At 42.1% G+C, this 12754-nt stretch overlaps 1 protein-coding gene and 1 long non-coding RNA gene across 2 annotated transcripts in view; one reads left to right on the forward strand and one right to left on the reverse strand.

The window, feature by feature from the left end:
- Window positions 1-10145, forward strand: part of LOC117808456 — a 75895-nt gene extending 65750 nt beyond the window's left edge. The window contains exon 10 of the long non-coding RNA XR_004630327.1: window positions 10071-10145. This is a non-coding gene — a long non-coding RNA (uncharacterized LOC117808456). The remainder of the gene's footprint in view (window positions 1-10070) is intronic.
- LOC117808455 (chloride intracellular channel protein 4) lies at window positions 71-4006 on the reverse strand. The gene is made up of 6 exons (XM_034678213.1): window positions 3706-4006; window positions 2559-2668; window positions 2239-2364; window positions 2022-2128; window positions 1737-1918; window positions 71-1641 (listed from the first exon to the last, which is right to left on the reverse strand). Exons 1-6 carry the CDS (start codon window positions 3766-3768, stop codon window positions 1480-1482), a joined length of 750 nt encoding a protein of 249 aa, XP_034534104.1. The 5' UTR covers window positions 3769-4006; the 3' UTR covers window positions 71-1479.
- Window positions 10146-12754: the final 2609 nt, after the last annotated feature.

Here is a 12754-nt window from a genome sequence, read left to right on the forward strand (position 1 = left end):
TAAACAGACATTTTCAGAGGTTCAGTGCATTTGTAAGTTAGGAGTAAAAAACAGCATATACAGGCATGTTGTGATAAAAATCAGTTTATTAAAGATTCTCCCCAGTGAGGATGTAAGGCCAGAACACAGCAGACTGCCAAACACAGAATGGCATCTATCAAAACGGTGGTTTAGTCCAAAAGAACGCACACTCTAAACTTCACCTATCCAACTATGAAACAGTTGATTTAATGAAACAAAGCTGCATTCAAGGGAACTAGGAAATGCTCATTAAAACATTTGCATCCTGGTTAACACAGGAAAAACAAACTACATGAATGTTTCAATCAAAAAGTCAACCATCCAGCACCAAGAACCCGCCCACACTCAGCCACTTAGTAGAATTACATACAAAAGAAGAACGTCAAAGTTAATCACAACATGAAGATAGTCCAACGTCATCGGCGTAGAGAGTTAACGGCTCTGACAAAATATACAAATAAAAGACTTGACTTTACAATTTGACTCCGCTAAAGATTCATTGATAATGTTAAAGACAGATGTTCAATAAAAGATAAGATAAGGGATAAGATAAGGGTTATGTATTTTATACACAGTGTGCCCATAATTACGCTTTGAGACGCAGAAGAATTATAAAAGTTAGGAATGGGCTTCTTCAATTAAGGCTTAAAAAATAGCAGATTGGGAATTATTTTCATAGTTCTGCAAATTTCACTGAAATCTCTGGTTCTGTTTCAACGTCAGTGTTTCTCTTGTTCACGACCTGCCTGCTTGTCTGAGTGCTTGGCTTTAGTCCTGCCTTTATGTCTTTAAGTTAAAGCTCCTGTGAGGAGGGTGAAGCAGGTTATGAAACAGCAGATATTGACAGCGAGTGATACATCTGACTGTTACAATGAAGCAGGGTGAGAAAACTCTACTTGGACATGGTCAGGACAAGTGCCACTTTGTCCACAGGGGGCGCCAAAATCAACACCAATAGAAAGCTTTAAATACACTTGTGTTCAAAAGTAAACTTGTTCCTGCAAAGCGTACAAATCAAAGGGCCATATTTGATCAAACAGTGATGGAAACAGTCTTTAGTGATAGAATTGAAGTGTACATGATTTTAAATGAGCTTAAGTGGCAGATTTTAGTGTACATACACATTGAAAAGCTCTGATTAATATTGCCCTGTTGGAAGTGGAAAACAAAAAATCTGCAAGACGTCTGATGAATCGTGATCGTTATTTGTAAAAATATAATTAAAAAGTTATGAGGATGCAGCTCAGCCTGTTAGAACACACTCATGTACACACCTGCGCCCATACAAACAGGTGATTTCATTTCAGCGCTGATGCAGAACCATTCAACTTAAAAAGGAGCCGATGCATGTGAAATATCAGTTTGGATCACCCTACGAATCCCTCCCGAACGTATTCCTCTTCTCTTCTTTATCTCTTCTATTTACCTCTATCTCCTCTCTGTCTCCCACTCTTCCTCCTATTTGATTCGTTTTGCGACATCCAGGTATGCAAACTGAATCTCTTTCTCAGCCGGGCAGGTTCTGATGAACTCCTCCCTCTTGTAGGCGCTGTTTAAGTACCTCCACACTCCCGTCATATCAGCTGGGATCTCAAAGCTGCGGTATTTCTTGGCAACAATCTGCAAGCAAAAATAAGAAAGCAGGGGTTAGTTGTATTTGGTGAAATGCAACATAAGTATTCATTTCCCTGTGTTATAAAAGTTAAGCTCTGAACCTTTAAGATGTGTAGTTTAGGCAGCAGGTTGCAGTCAGCCAGAGTGAGCTCGTTTCCATCCAGGAAGCTCCTGGTGGACTCGGGCACATCTCCCGAGGCGTTGGCGTCGATCTCCTCTGACAGGGGAGTCCTCAGGAATTCATCGAGTCGCTTCAGAGACTTTAGCAAGGCTTTCTCTAAACCTTCAGTGAGAGGAACAGGGACAGAAATAGTGAAAGAAAGCTCAATAGGAAGGCTAACTGAGTGGAAATCTAAATCCAAACCAATCATTGTACCCTCTCTTACCCTCGTTGACATCTTTCCGTGGATTTTTGATGTAAGCTGAGAACTTGGCGAAGACATCAATGCCTGCTGTGTTTGCCTCTGGATGTCTAGGAGCCAGTTTGGGGTAGCTGGTTTTAAAGTCACAGGAAAGAAGTAGAGTCAATATAATATATAATTCCAGTTTTGTTACATTATACTTATGTGAGTTTTTGTGTACGTGATGGGAATGTTTCTGCACCGTGGTGGGGTAAGGTTCTCCTCCAGGAACTCCTCTATCATGTTAACATCAATCTTGACCTCGCCATTAAACGTCACGAAAGGCGGGTTTGTTCCTGGAGCGAGGTCCTGCAGGTCAGCCGGCTTTCTATCGACACAAAACAAAACAGAGAGATTCTATTATTTCAGCCTGAGTGACTGCGTTTGCTTTCACAGAGCATGAAAGCTTTTCACTGAGTGTTCCGCCCTGAGGGAGAAACGTATACAAGAAGGAACATTTAAGACTGTACTCTAAAGATAGAAATGCATTAAGAGTAAGAATATTTGAGTGTAGCTCATTACCGTTTGAGGTCGACAGTGGTGACGTTGAAGATGACTCCTTTAAGCCACAGAATCATAAAGAGCCTCTGAGAGAAGGGACAGTTGCCGATGCTTTCCCCATCACTTCCAGCCTAAACACAAACATACATATCAAGGAACATACAACCACATAAACATCATTTAAAAACACATTGCATGTACAAATACATTCATGGGATTCATAGTTTAAGTATTAAGTTAGAGAAATCACAGCTCCTGTCAGGTGTTTGACCACCGTAATGGTAAACCAAGCTAAGCTAAGCTAAGCCGAGCGCATCAACCGGGTCACTCCTAGGTTATACATCTCAACAGTAGACGGTAACAGTCGATGTAAATCCTTTAATTAGTCAGATCCAATGGCGCTTGAACAATACTTACTGACTAGAAGCCTCATAACCTTGATCACTTTTAGAAAAGGTTAAAGTCCCTGTAAGTACACTGAGGAGACACAAGGGAGGTTCTCAATGGACGGAGAGTCGTACGAATTAATCAGCTACTATGCGTCGTAAACTTCTCTTAACAATGATCTTTCACAGTCCAAGGGTATAAGTCTCTGTTTTTATACACATAATGTTGTCATTTAGAGCCCTTTTGATATTATTGTGAGGTATTTCCAGAGGGACATGGAGGAGACCAAAACAGAGCTAAAAGAGGATGAGTATTAGACTTATGTTTATCAAATAGATATAGAAATGGGGTATTAGTTGGTGCAAAAGCTACTGCAAAGTTGGGAATTCAAGTTACATCTGTGTACAAGATGCAGTCTGTTTTTTAGGGATCTCTTGAAGGGGAAAAGTTTCAAACTGTCCTCCTGTAATAAGCAGTTTCTGTGCTCTTTCTAGTATGATCTGTTTTCACTAAATGGAGTTTGTGATCCTTCTATCTGCCAGTACAGTGCTTTGGATCAGCTACAGTAACTCTGAGAGTTGTAGGGCATGAACCCACTGCCCAAAACCCAATAAACAATAGGACACCCCTGATGCAGCTCACTTTTTTGAATGAATATATGAAAGGTGCGTCATATACAACACATTTTACAGTAATGCAACTTTAAGTCAAATCAAAATATAAAGATGTAGTTGCTGATCAAAGTTCCTCCATGAACAGGATAAGTCATAATGTTGCTTACCTTTACAAACAGCTCAATGGTAGGGAAGCCTAGTTTCTGAACTGCAATCTCATACACAGACATGTTCAAACAATCCAGTCAGGCTGAGATGTTAACTGAAGCTGTCACTCAGTAGCAAAAAACAGAACCGAATATGATGTTGCCTCCCCAGGATGAATGTGTTTAAATCCATATTAAGTTAATCCATATAAATAGTTCTGTTGTCTTCCACCAAAACAACGAAAACCAACAACCAGCACCATGTCTCTCCGTTCGTCCATTGGACTGTCCATCTGACTGCTTGCTTTTTTCTGTTTTCTCTGGTATGTTAGTGTCTCCACGCACAATCACTCTTTGTCAGAACAAATATTAAACACAGTGTCAAGGGAAAGTGTGGGTCTGCGTGGGTATCAGCCACATTGTGAAGTAGAACTGTCACACAGGAGAAGCTGAGAATTCTTTGGTTGAGGTTTTGATAAGAGTGGTCGTACGGTTGGATCTATATATGTCATTTTAGGTGCTAAATTCACCAGGACAGGGTATCATGTGGTAATATATAGCATTTACCAAACCAAAGCATACAATTCCAATGCTTTTGCCACATTGTCAACAGGAAGAACATTAACTTTACTTAAACGTGTTGGCCTCCTTTCTGCAGATTGATCTGATGTAGTGTGTGTGTTGTGGTTGTCCTGGCATCACTCTTCTGTTTCAGAATTGCCAGCAGCTAACTGGCAGTTAAACCTGGTCAGCTAGATCTTGCTGTGATCAGGTTTGAACTTATATAAACATCACAATCTGATATATGGTCGGTGTTTATGTTTCCTTGTGTGGCTGAGAGCTGTAAGAGTTCCTTCATTTCTAAGCAGAGTAGGCGTCAGTGGAATCTGTTCTCCATCACAAACACACACAATGAACCCAGTGTTGTTTTTTTGCAGCAGGGATGGAAAGATCTATTTCACACCCACAGCGGATGAGATGTCTCTGTTGTTTTCTCTCTCTAGGATTTCCACTGTGGGTTACTCTTACATGTCGTGTGAACTCTAAGCCGCCACCTTGTGTAAATCCCTGAAGCAAAAATCATTAAGTGGCCGTCCCGTCTTTACAACATCTGTTACAGGATACATCAGCGTTAATCAGGAGACTGTCATGTAACTCAGTGAGCATTAGATAGAGGAGGGACAAGCTCCAAAATGAGCAGTGAGACATGTAATGCCATTAGGTGTAAAGAAGCTTAAATCATTAATGTAGGCCTTTAGTTTAATGAAGAAATGCCTTTTACTTAAACTTTCCACACCAAGTTTCCAAAGCATCTATCAGGCGCTCCAGCCGGTAACATGAGATCCAACATGTGTCTGATTAGCACGCTGCATATTTAGATATGCTGGTCTAAATATTGCACTTTGCACCCTTAGCTGTGCTCTAAGCTTGGCTCTAAGCTTCCCTCTACATAACTTTGTGATGGATTGTTTTTCAATCATTCATGTTGGTTTGATTTTTTAATGTATTGTCATCTATTGGGCATGATATCCTTCTGTCAAATGTGGCTACTCAAAGAAGAAACTTATAGAAGAAAGCAACCTTCTTCCTTGTTCAGATGCACCCTAGCTGTTAAACTTGATTCATATATAATATTCAGCTCATGGTGAGTTTGTGTTGATTCAAGCTAACCCTGTTCCCAGAGCTGTCAGCAAAAAAAACAGCAGGCTAATCAGCTTATGGAGTGAGAATGCAGAGATTAACCCTGCATGCTTCTGGCTGCAGCAGAGCACTTTTGATCAGTCATCGCTCCCCTAACAACTGGCACCTGAGCGTGATCCATGACGATGATTTCCAGAAATCAAACCGTACACAACCCTTTTAAAATAGCAAGACTTTAGTATTGTAAACGTGTTGTGACTCAGTGTAATCCTCTTTCATTCACTGTTTGTTTTCACGGTCCCTGATGAGGGTGAAAAATAAGCCAGTCTAACTTGTGTTTCTCAAGTGCTGCTCAGTCTGGTTACCTAGAAAACACTTGAGCCTTCCCACAATTTTCCATCTACCTCAGCCTCTGCTGCCAACAGAGTCCCTGACAAAGGACGCCATTGTTTGCATGTGAGCTCCCACAGAGAACAAGCTTTTTGTGCGTACATGTGAAGTAGTGCATTTTTTTTTCTTACTGTTAAACCTCTCTGCTGGCCTTCAAGTCTGCTCTCTTTTATTCTCTGCTCATTTAATAATACGCTGTGGAGCATAACTGACCTCTATGTGTATTCAAATAACATCATTAGTTTAAGCACACATGTGTAGAAGGTAGACAAACCCTACACATGATGTTTTTAGGCCTCACACAGGTCACATTTTGCATAAAGATACTGCATCATCGCCTGTTGTGTGTCTGTATTGTGTTTCTATTATCCACAACCTTTAGATTGCATGCATTAGCCAATAGGCTGCCATGCCTGCTGGATTAGTAAATCACTGTCTTAATGAGATAAGGTAAGGGGATCAAGATGGGGTTTGTCTCTCGCTTGCTGTGCCTCTCTGTCTTTCAGTCACACAAGATTATGTGCCAATAAAGAAGTCAGCAGTGCCAGAGACAAGCAGATCACGCCAGCAGACAAAGGGTAGTTACATTGTTTGCCGTTGATTTGTCTGCATAGATAATGAGTGTCTCTGAGCTTAGCTTCACTTGCATGAGATTCATTTGTGTTTCTAGAGGTTATGAAAGTTGAATCAACCTTTACATGTCTGTGGAAACATGTGAAACTATACTGTTCATAGCTACGGCTCCAAACAAAACCTAAGCCAGAATAAAAAACCCTTTAGCTCTCAGTTTGTTTTGGCAACTGCAGAGGATTATGTTGATTTTGCATTGTGCTGCTGTGTCCCGTGAAAGGTTGCACTGACTTTTTTTAGTCTTGTGTTTTGCTGCTTTTTCATATTCCCCCAAAGAGCATGCCACAGGACCACTCGGGCTCATGTGTGTGAGTGTCCCAGTAGCCAAAGTGGCTTGCTTCAGCACCTGCCTTAATCTGGTGTTCCTGTTTTCCAGATTCACGCCGGTCTTCTTATGAATGGTACTTAAAAACAGGTCCAAGTTAACTGATTCAGAACTCATGTGCTGCTATTTGAAACATGTTGATTCTTATCCCAAATTGGCCCTAAGCATGGACTCACAAATGGGCCTCATGTGCCACCCATTGCAAGTGCCAGTGTGAGTGCTTGTGAAGGTCTAAGGACTAAAGGTTATCATTCAGTACATGTCACAGTTCATACCTTGACATAGAGGGAGATCTCGTAGTCCTGGTCTGGGGGTGTTTTGCAGTTCCTGCGCAAAGGAGGCCGAGGACTCTCCACCTTCTTACGGGACACCAGTTTCACATCCTCTGCCTTCTCCTCGGCCACCTCCTCCCGCTGGGGCATGTACGACTGCCCGTCCTCCAGCAGCACCACTCGCTTCTTCTTTGCCTGCTCATCCCTCTTTTTAGTTCTGGTCATGGTTTCGTCCTTGATGACTGACTTCAACTCCTTTATCCAGTCCACTTTCCTTCCTGGACTTTTCCTATCTGGTGACTTTGCTGCCTCTCTTACCGCCTCTCTCAACGCCTCTCTCGCCAGTTCCTTTCTCCCCCTCTCGGCCTGCCAGGCGTCTTTTTTCACAGGTCTCAGTTCTTTCCTCCAGTCTTTCACCTTAGTTACCCTCTCTTCCTTGGGATAGTCTCTTCTAATCCAGTCGGTATCTTTTCTCCTGGCTGATATCACCTTTGGCGTCTCATATTCTTCTTTCCTCGGTGGCTGCTGCTCCGGACACAAGACCCCATTCTCCATTTTTTGCCTCATTCCTTTGACTCGTCCATTTATATCCACCTCTGACTCTCTGGTGTCTTCTTTCGGCTTCTCATCCTTTTCTGATCGTCCTTTTTCCTTCATCAGTTTCTCGTCACTTCCATCTTTTACCTCGGCTTTGGTGTCTTCAGAAAGAGGAGAACTGGCAGCAGGCCGTTGCTCTTCGATTTCTCTCCTCAGATTGTCCTGTACCTCTTCAACCTCATCATCTAAAACAGTCACAGGCTCCTCCGCAAACTCAACTGCTTCCTCTATTTTCTCCTCCACTCCTCTTCCCCTCTCGTCTTCTCCGAGGGCTTGCTCTCGTAAATCTTCCTGTAAGTTCTCTCTCCAATCTGTTCTTGCTTCTTTGACAGGCGAGGGGTGCTCTTCCAAATCACCTCCCACCTCTGTAGCCGAGTTGTTCCCCTCTGATAGGACTTCATCCTCTGGCTTCTCTGGTTCAACTTCACTGTCCTCTTCAAACTCATAGGCCTCCTCCACCTGGTCCAAATCCTCATCCTCTTGTGTGTCCAGTGCTACCTTGTCGACATACTCCTGCACTCGGTTGGAGAGTTCAACCTTAACCCTCTCTGGATACTCCTCCTCAATGGATGACTTTCGAGTGTTATCACCTGACTTTCTCTCCTCATCCTTACTCTGTCTCTCCCGGACAATCATTGCTAGAGCACTCATCCCAACCTGTCGCATTTGCTCTTCCTCGTGTTCCTTCTTATTCAGCTCCACCATCCTCGGTTTGTCAATCCCTACCTCTGGTTGTACCTTTTCTTCTAATGGTGCAACGGCTGAGTCTGGTTTCTCTGCCCTCTGACTCTGTTTACCCCTTGTGTCTAGAACATCTTCAGTGGGAGACATTGCCCTTTCCACAATCTTCTTGGTTCCCTGATCCTCAACTTTTACCTCTACGCGAATCTCCTTATGCCAATTGATGTTACTGCTAATAGACTCCACTGCTGGTTTGCCAAATTTTGAGCTGTCTTTCATGTCAATGTTCTTAATTTTGTCTTCATTCTCCCTGATGAGTCTGTTGATCTGATTGGACACAACCTTGACGGGGCTGACTGTTTCGAAGGGTTTGCAATTGTCTTGAACAATCGAGGCTCGGCGTGCGTCCTCTCGAATATTTGCCTGCTCAAGTCTCCTTATGGGAACAGGACTCATAACTTTTTCTGGGAGTTTCCGAACAGTGGGTGGACTCACGATTTTTGCTTTGTCTGTCTCATACGTAGATAAAGGTTTAGCCTCTCCTGACTCTTTAACGAGAGCGCCTCTGTCCTGAACATGCCCTGCAACGTCAGCTCTGGCCACTATCTGATTTTCCTTTAACCCATTGCCTCTGTCGTTTGTCCTCTCCCACCTTATCCTGGGTTCTGGACTTGCCACCAATGCTTCTTGCACAATGTCTCCATCTTCTCCGTCTTCACTGTCGTCTCTGCTGTCTAATATCTGCACTTGACCTTTCCTAACCGTGATCAGTGGTGAAAAGTGAAGTTGATTCACCATCGCTGTTTGTGTGTCTTTGGGCTTGGCCTCACTATCTCTCACTTTTGGCTGATCATCTATAAAGTCAAGCTCTTCCAGTGCGACTTCTAGTCCTTCCTCGTCATTTTCCTCTGGGGTTACAGCTCCTGCCTCGCTCTCTCTCCTTACTCCATTTGATAACAAGGCTACTGAGGTAATCCTCCTGTCCTCCCTGCTCTCTTCTACTTCTTGTGCCTCTCCTGCTTCTTCCATCATCAAAACATCCTCCCCTACCTCCTCGGCTAGTTCCACCTCGTCATCTTCTTCTTCTGCTTCCTCTACATCTCTTCCTCTCTGGGTATCCAGGTGTGAGTGGATAATCAGTGGGCTATGGTAAACAGAGCCTTTCGACAGGGCTGGATTTGGGCGAGAGCCTGAATGAGCCATTTGAGAATTTTCTGAAAACTAGACACTTACTTAGGATTGGTTTGTGCAACCGTCTCCAGGATGAAATGGGCCCAATAGTCCAGACTTTGGAGGTACTAATGCTAGGACTGTGAAAGTTTCCAGTTTCAGGATCAGGTCCAAAAGGCAGACTTAGTGTATGAGTGGAAAAGTCCAAAAAGGTCTCAGGATGCTTCTGATGTTCCAAGGCTTTTGTCTCAAAGTTTATAAGGTGACTCAAATCCTTGATTAACTCCAAAGTTGCTCTGTGAAGGATGACTTCTGGTTGAGTGTGGGTTTCCCAAACGGAACCAAAAATCAAAGTAAAGTTCTGACCAGACAGATGACAGATGTGAAGGTGAATAAAACAAAAATCCAGATCAGAGAGATCACGAGACAGTTTGTTATATCCAAATGGGCTGAAGTTTAGACTTAAAGTAAACGCTCCTTCTACTCTTTGCTTGCAGCTATTAGGCTCTGGAATTAGTACTGCACCTTAAGCAGAGTTAGACAAATACAATTTGCCCCTCTCTCTCTCTCTCTCTCTCTCTCTCTCTCTCTCTCTCTCTCTCTCTCTCTCTCTCTCTCTCTCTTTGTCTCTCTTTCTTTTCCTTCTCTCCCTCTCTCTCTCTCTCTCTCTTTCTCGAAAGGATTATATGGACTCTGATCCCCACATGACCTGGAGCTTAAACCCCTCTGCCACCCAGGGACTAGCACCACTTGAGGTGAAGTTCCTTACTTACACACACACACACACACACAAACATTACACACGCATACCAATATTCCAACACCAGACAGACATAAGCTTGTATAAAAATGATATTTGGCCACTCAATACGGTGCTAACAGCATGAGCCAGCACAGAAGAATGATCATCCAAACATCATATTTATTCCGTGCAAATGATTGTCGTCAGAAACACTAAATAGTTAATGATATCCTTCTGCAAAAACACCTGGCATACACTCATTATTTTTCATACATCAGTAATACTGGCACTGACCACAGGGGGGCAGAATCTTGACCTCAAGCGGAATCTTGACATCAGGATGAGTGTGATCCTGATCTTTAGACCCTTTTATTTTTTGCTAAGTAAAGGTTGAAACATACAGATTGTAATGTCTACTGTACTCTTTTATTATCAAAGATGACTCTTAAAACAACTTAAATAATAACCTTATACAAATTACACACCGGGTATGTTTCCAGAAAACGTTTTACAAGTACTCTTTAAATTTAATCAATTGGAATTATTGTTGATGTTGTCAACAGACCTTTAAATAAAGAGTATGCTACAATAAAAACATAATACATTTATAAACATAATACTGATGCTGCATTCATTTGCCATTCTGATGCTTGGAATTCCAAACTTTGAAAGTCTTTCCTTCAATTGTGATGTCTTTGAATATTCTATGAATGGCGATCAGTGTGTGACTTTGAAAAACATGTATATCATATTATTAAATTAAAATTATATCTCTCTGTTCTTTATTATTAAATTAAATTTAAAGTTCCATCATGTCCACATATGAAAATCATCCCAAAATAATCTAGATGTATCATGATTAAATAATAGATGTATCTGTTTTCTAATTTCTTATTAAATGAAACACTTTTATTATGAAGAAAATTACATTTAAAACGAATTCAACCTCCTAGGGATGGAGTGAATTCCTTATTCAGATCTTCGTCCCGTATATTCCGACAGCACTTGAACGCAACAATCATACCTAACCGGAAACGCATAATGCCCGCTCGTACGTCACTTCCTTTATCCTCTGCGCAATGCTAACAAAATTATTTAAGAGGCTCTTTCTCTTTTAATATTAAAGAGAAGTGTGTTACTTTATTTAAAGACATTTAAAGCTACCAGACGATAAACTGAATTAATACGTAACCGAGGGGAAGTATTACCGGAACTAAGCGCGTTTCGCTTGTTTGAAGTCGGCTCTTTTTAGACACCTGGTTAGCATAACTTGTTAGCCAGCTTAGAGCAGCTGCTGAGCTAAGACACTGAAGAGCTTTTACTTCTATTCTGAGGAGAAACATCCCTGACAGAGCTGCTGAATATCATAATACCATGCAATAACGTCCTCAGCTGTGTCGGTACGTATGACAGGGAACACGCTTCCTTTGACATGAGACATGTATGATGGGCGTCAGCTGAGTCTTTGCATTCATGAATATCTGCTGACATGTTTTGGTTCTTGTGTCCACAGAGGATCGTGTGAGTGTATATCCGTGAGTCGTGATGCAGAAGGCAGGGAAAGGCCGTGCAGAGGAGGCGACTGTAGATGTCAAGTTCACTGATTTACCCAACGCCCTGATAGCCTGCAAAGTCCCGGAGGACCTGTTTGATGAAGGCACTCTGAAGGTGAGAACATAACACTCATCATCACATCTTATATGAAAAGAAAGGTGGATTAAATTAATCTGCATGCTGGTTTAGTGAGTGATCAGCCTCCTTGGCTTTAACACACAATCAGCAGCACAGAATAGACTCAGTGATGACAGTAACAATAAAGATGAGTGAAAACAAAATACAAATTAAAGTGTGGTCCCAGTGTAAACATGATCCCATAAACTTCAACTAGCAGCCCAGCTTTAATGTGTTTCCATCCATAAACTCACCCTGCTTTTATTGCTGGGGGTTTCTGTTGTCACTAAGTCTTTGATAATAAACTTTATTCATATAGCTCTTTTCTTAACAAGCTTACAAAGTGCTTCACAACAAAAAAGCAGAGAATTACAAAGCATAAAAAACGGTGCAGACAGGGGGGAGAAAAAAAGACAGAAGCAAAACAAGACATCAGAATGCAGAGCAAATTCAAGAATTAAGGGTGGAGAAATGTCTTCTTATATAAAAATGTTTTTAAAGAGGATTTAAAAGCAGTTATTAAGGTTGTGGACTGTCTAATCGTCAGTGACAGGGAGTTCCACAAAGGCCTGGTCACCTTTTGTTTTAAGGCACAACCAGCAGAGATGCATCCACAGACCTGAGGGGCCGCCCAGGCACATAGGGGGTTAAAAGGTCGCTTAAATAGTTTGGGGCCTGTCCGTTTACATTTTTTAAAGTAATCAATACGATCTTAAAATTGACACGATAAAAAACTGGCAGCCAATGTAAGCTGGCGAGGACAAGAGTGATGTGTTGATATTTTGAACTAGTTGTAGAATCTACTACTTTAGAATCAGCAGAAGCAGTGAAGTCCTCCCCGTCCCTCCTGTCACTTACTCCTCATATTTCTCCAGCCTACTCTCTCCTCACCTGTGATGCCGATTGATGATGTTTCTGTGCACTGTAGTTTCACTCCCGCATAACCAGCTC

This window comes from Notolabrus celidotus, chromosome 24 (assembly GCF_009762535.1).
Source record: "Notolabrus celidotus isolate fNotCel1 chromosome 24, fNotCel1.pri, whole genome shotgun sequence".
Taxonomy (NCBI): Eukaryota; Metazoa; Chordata; class Actinopteri; order Labriformes; family Labridae; genus Notolabrus; species Notolabrus celidotus.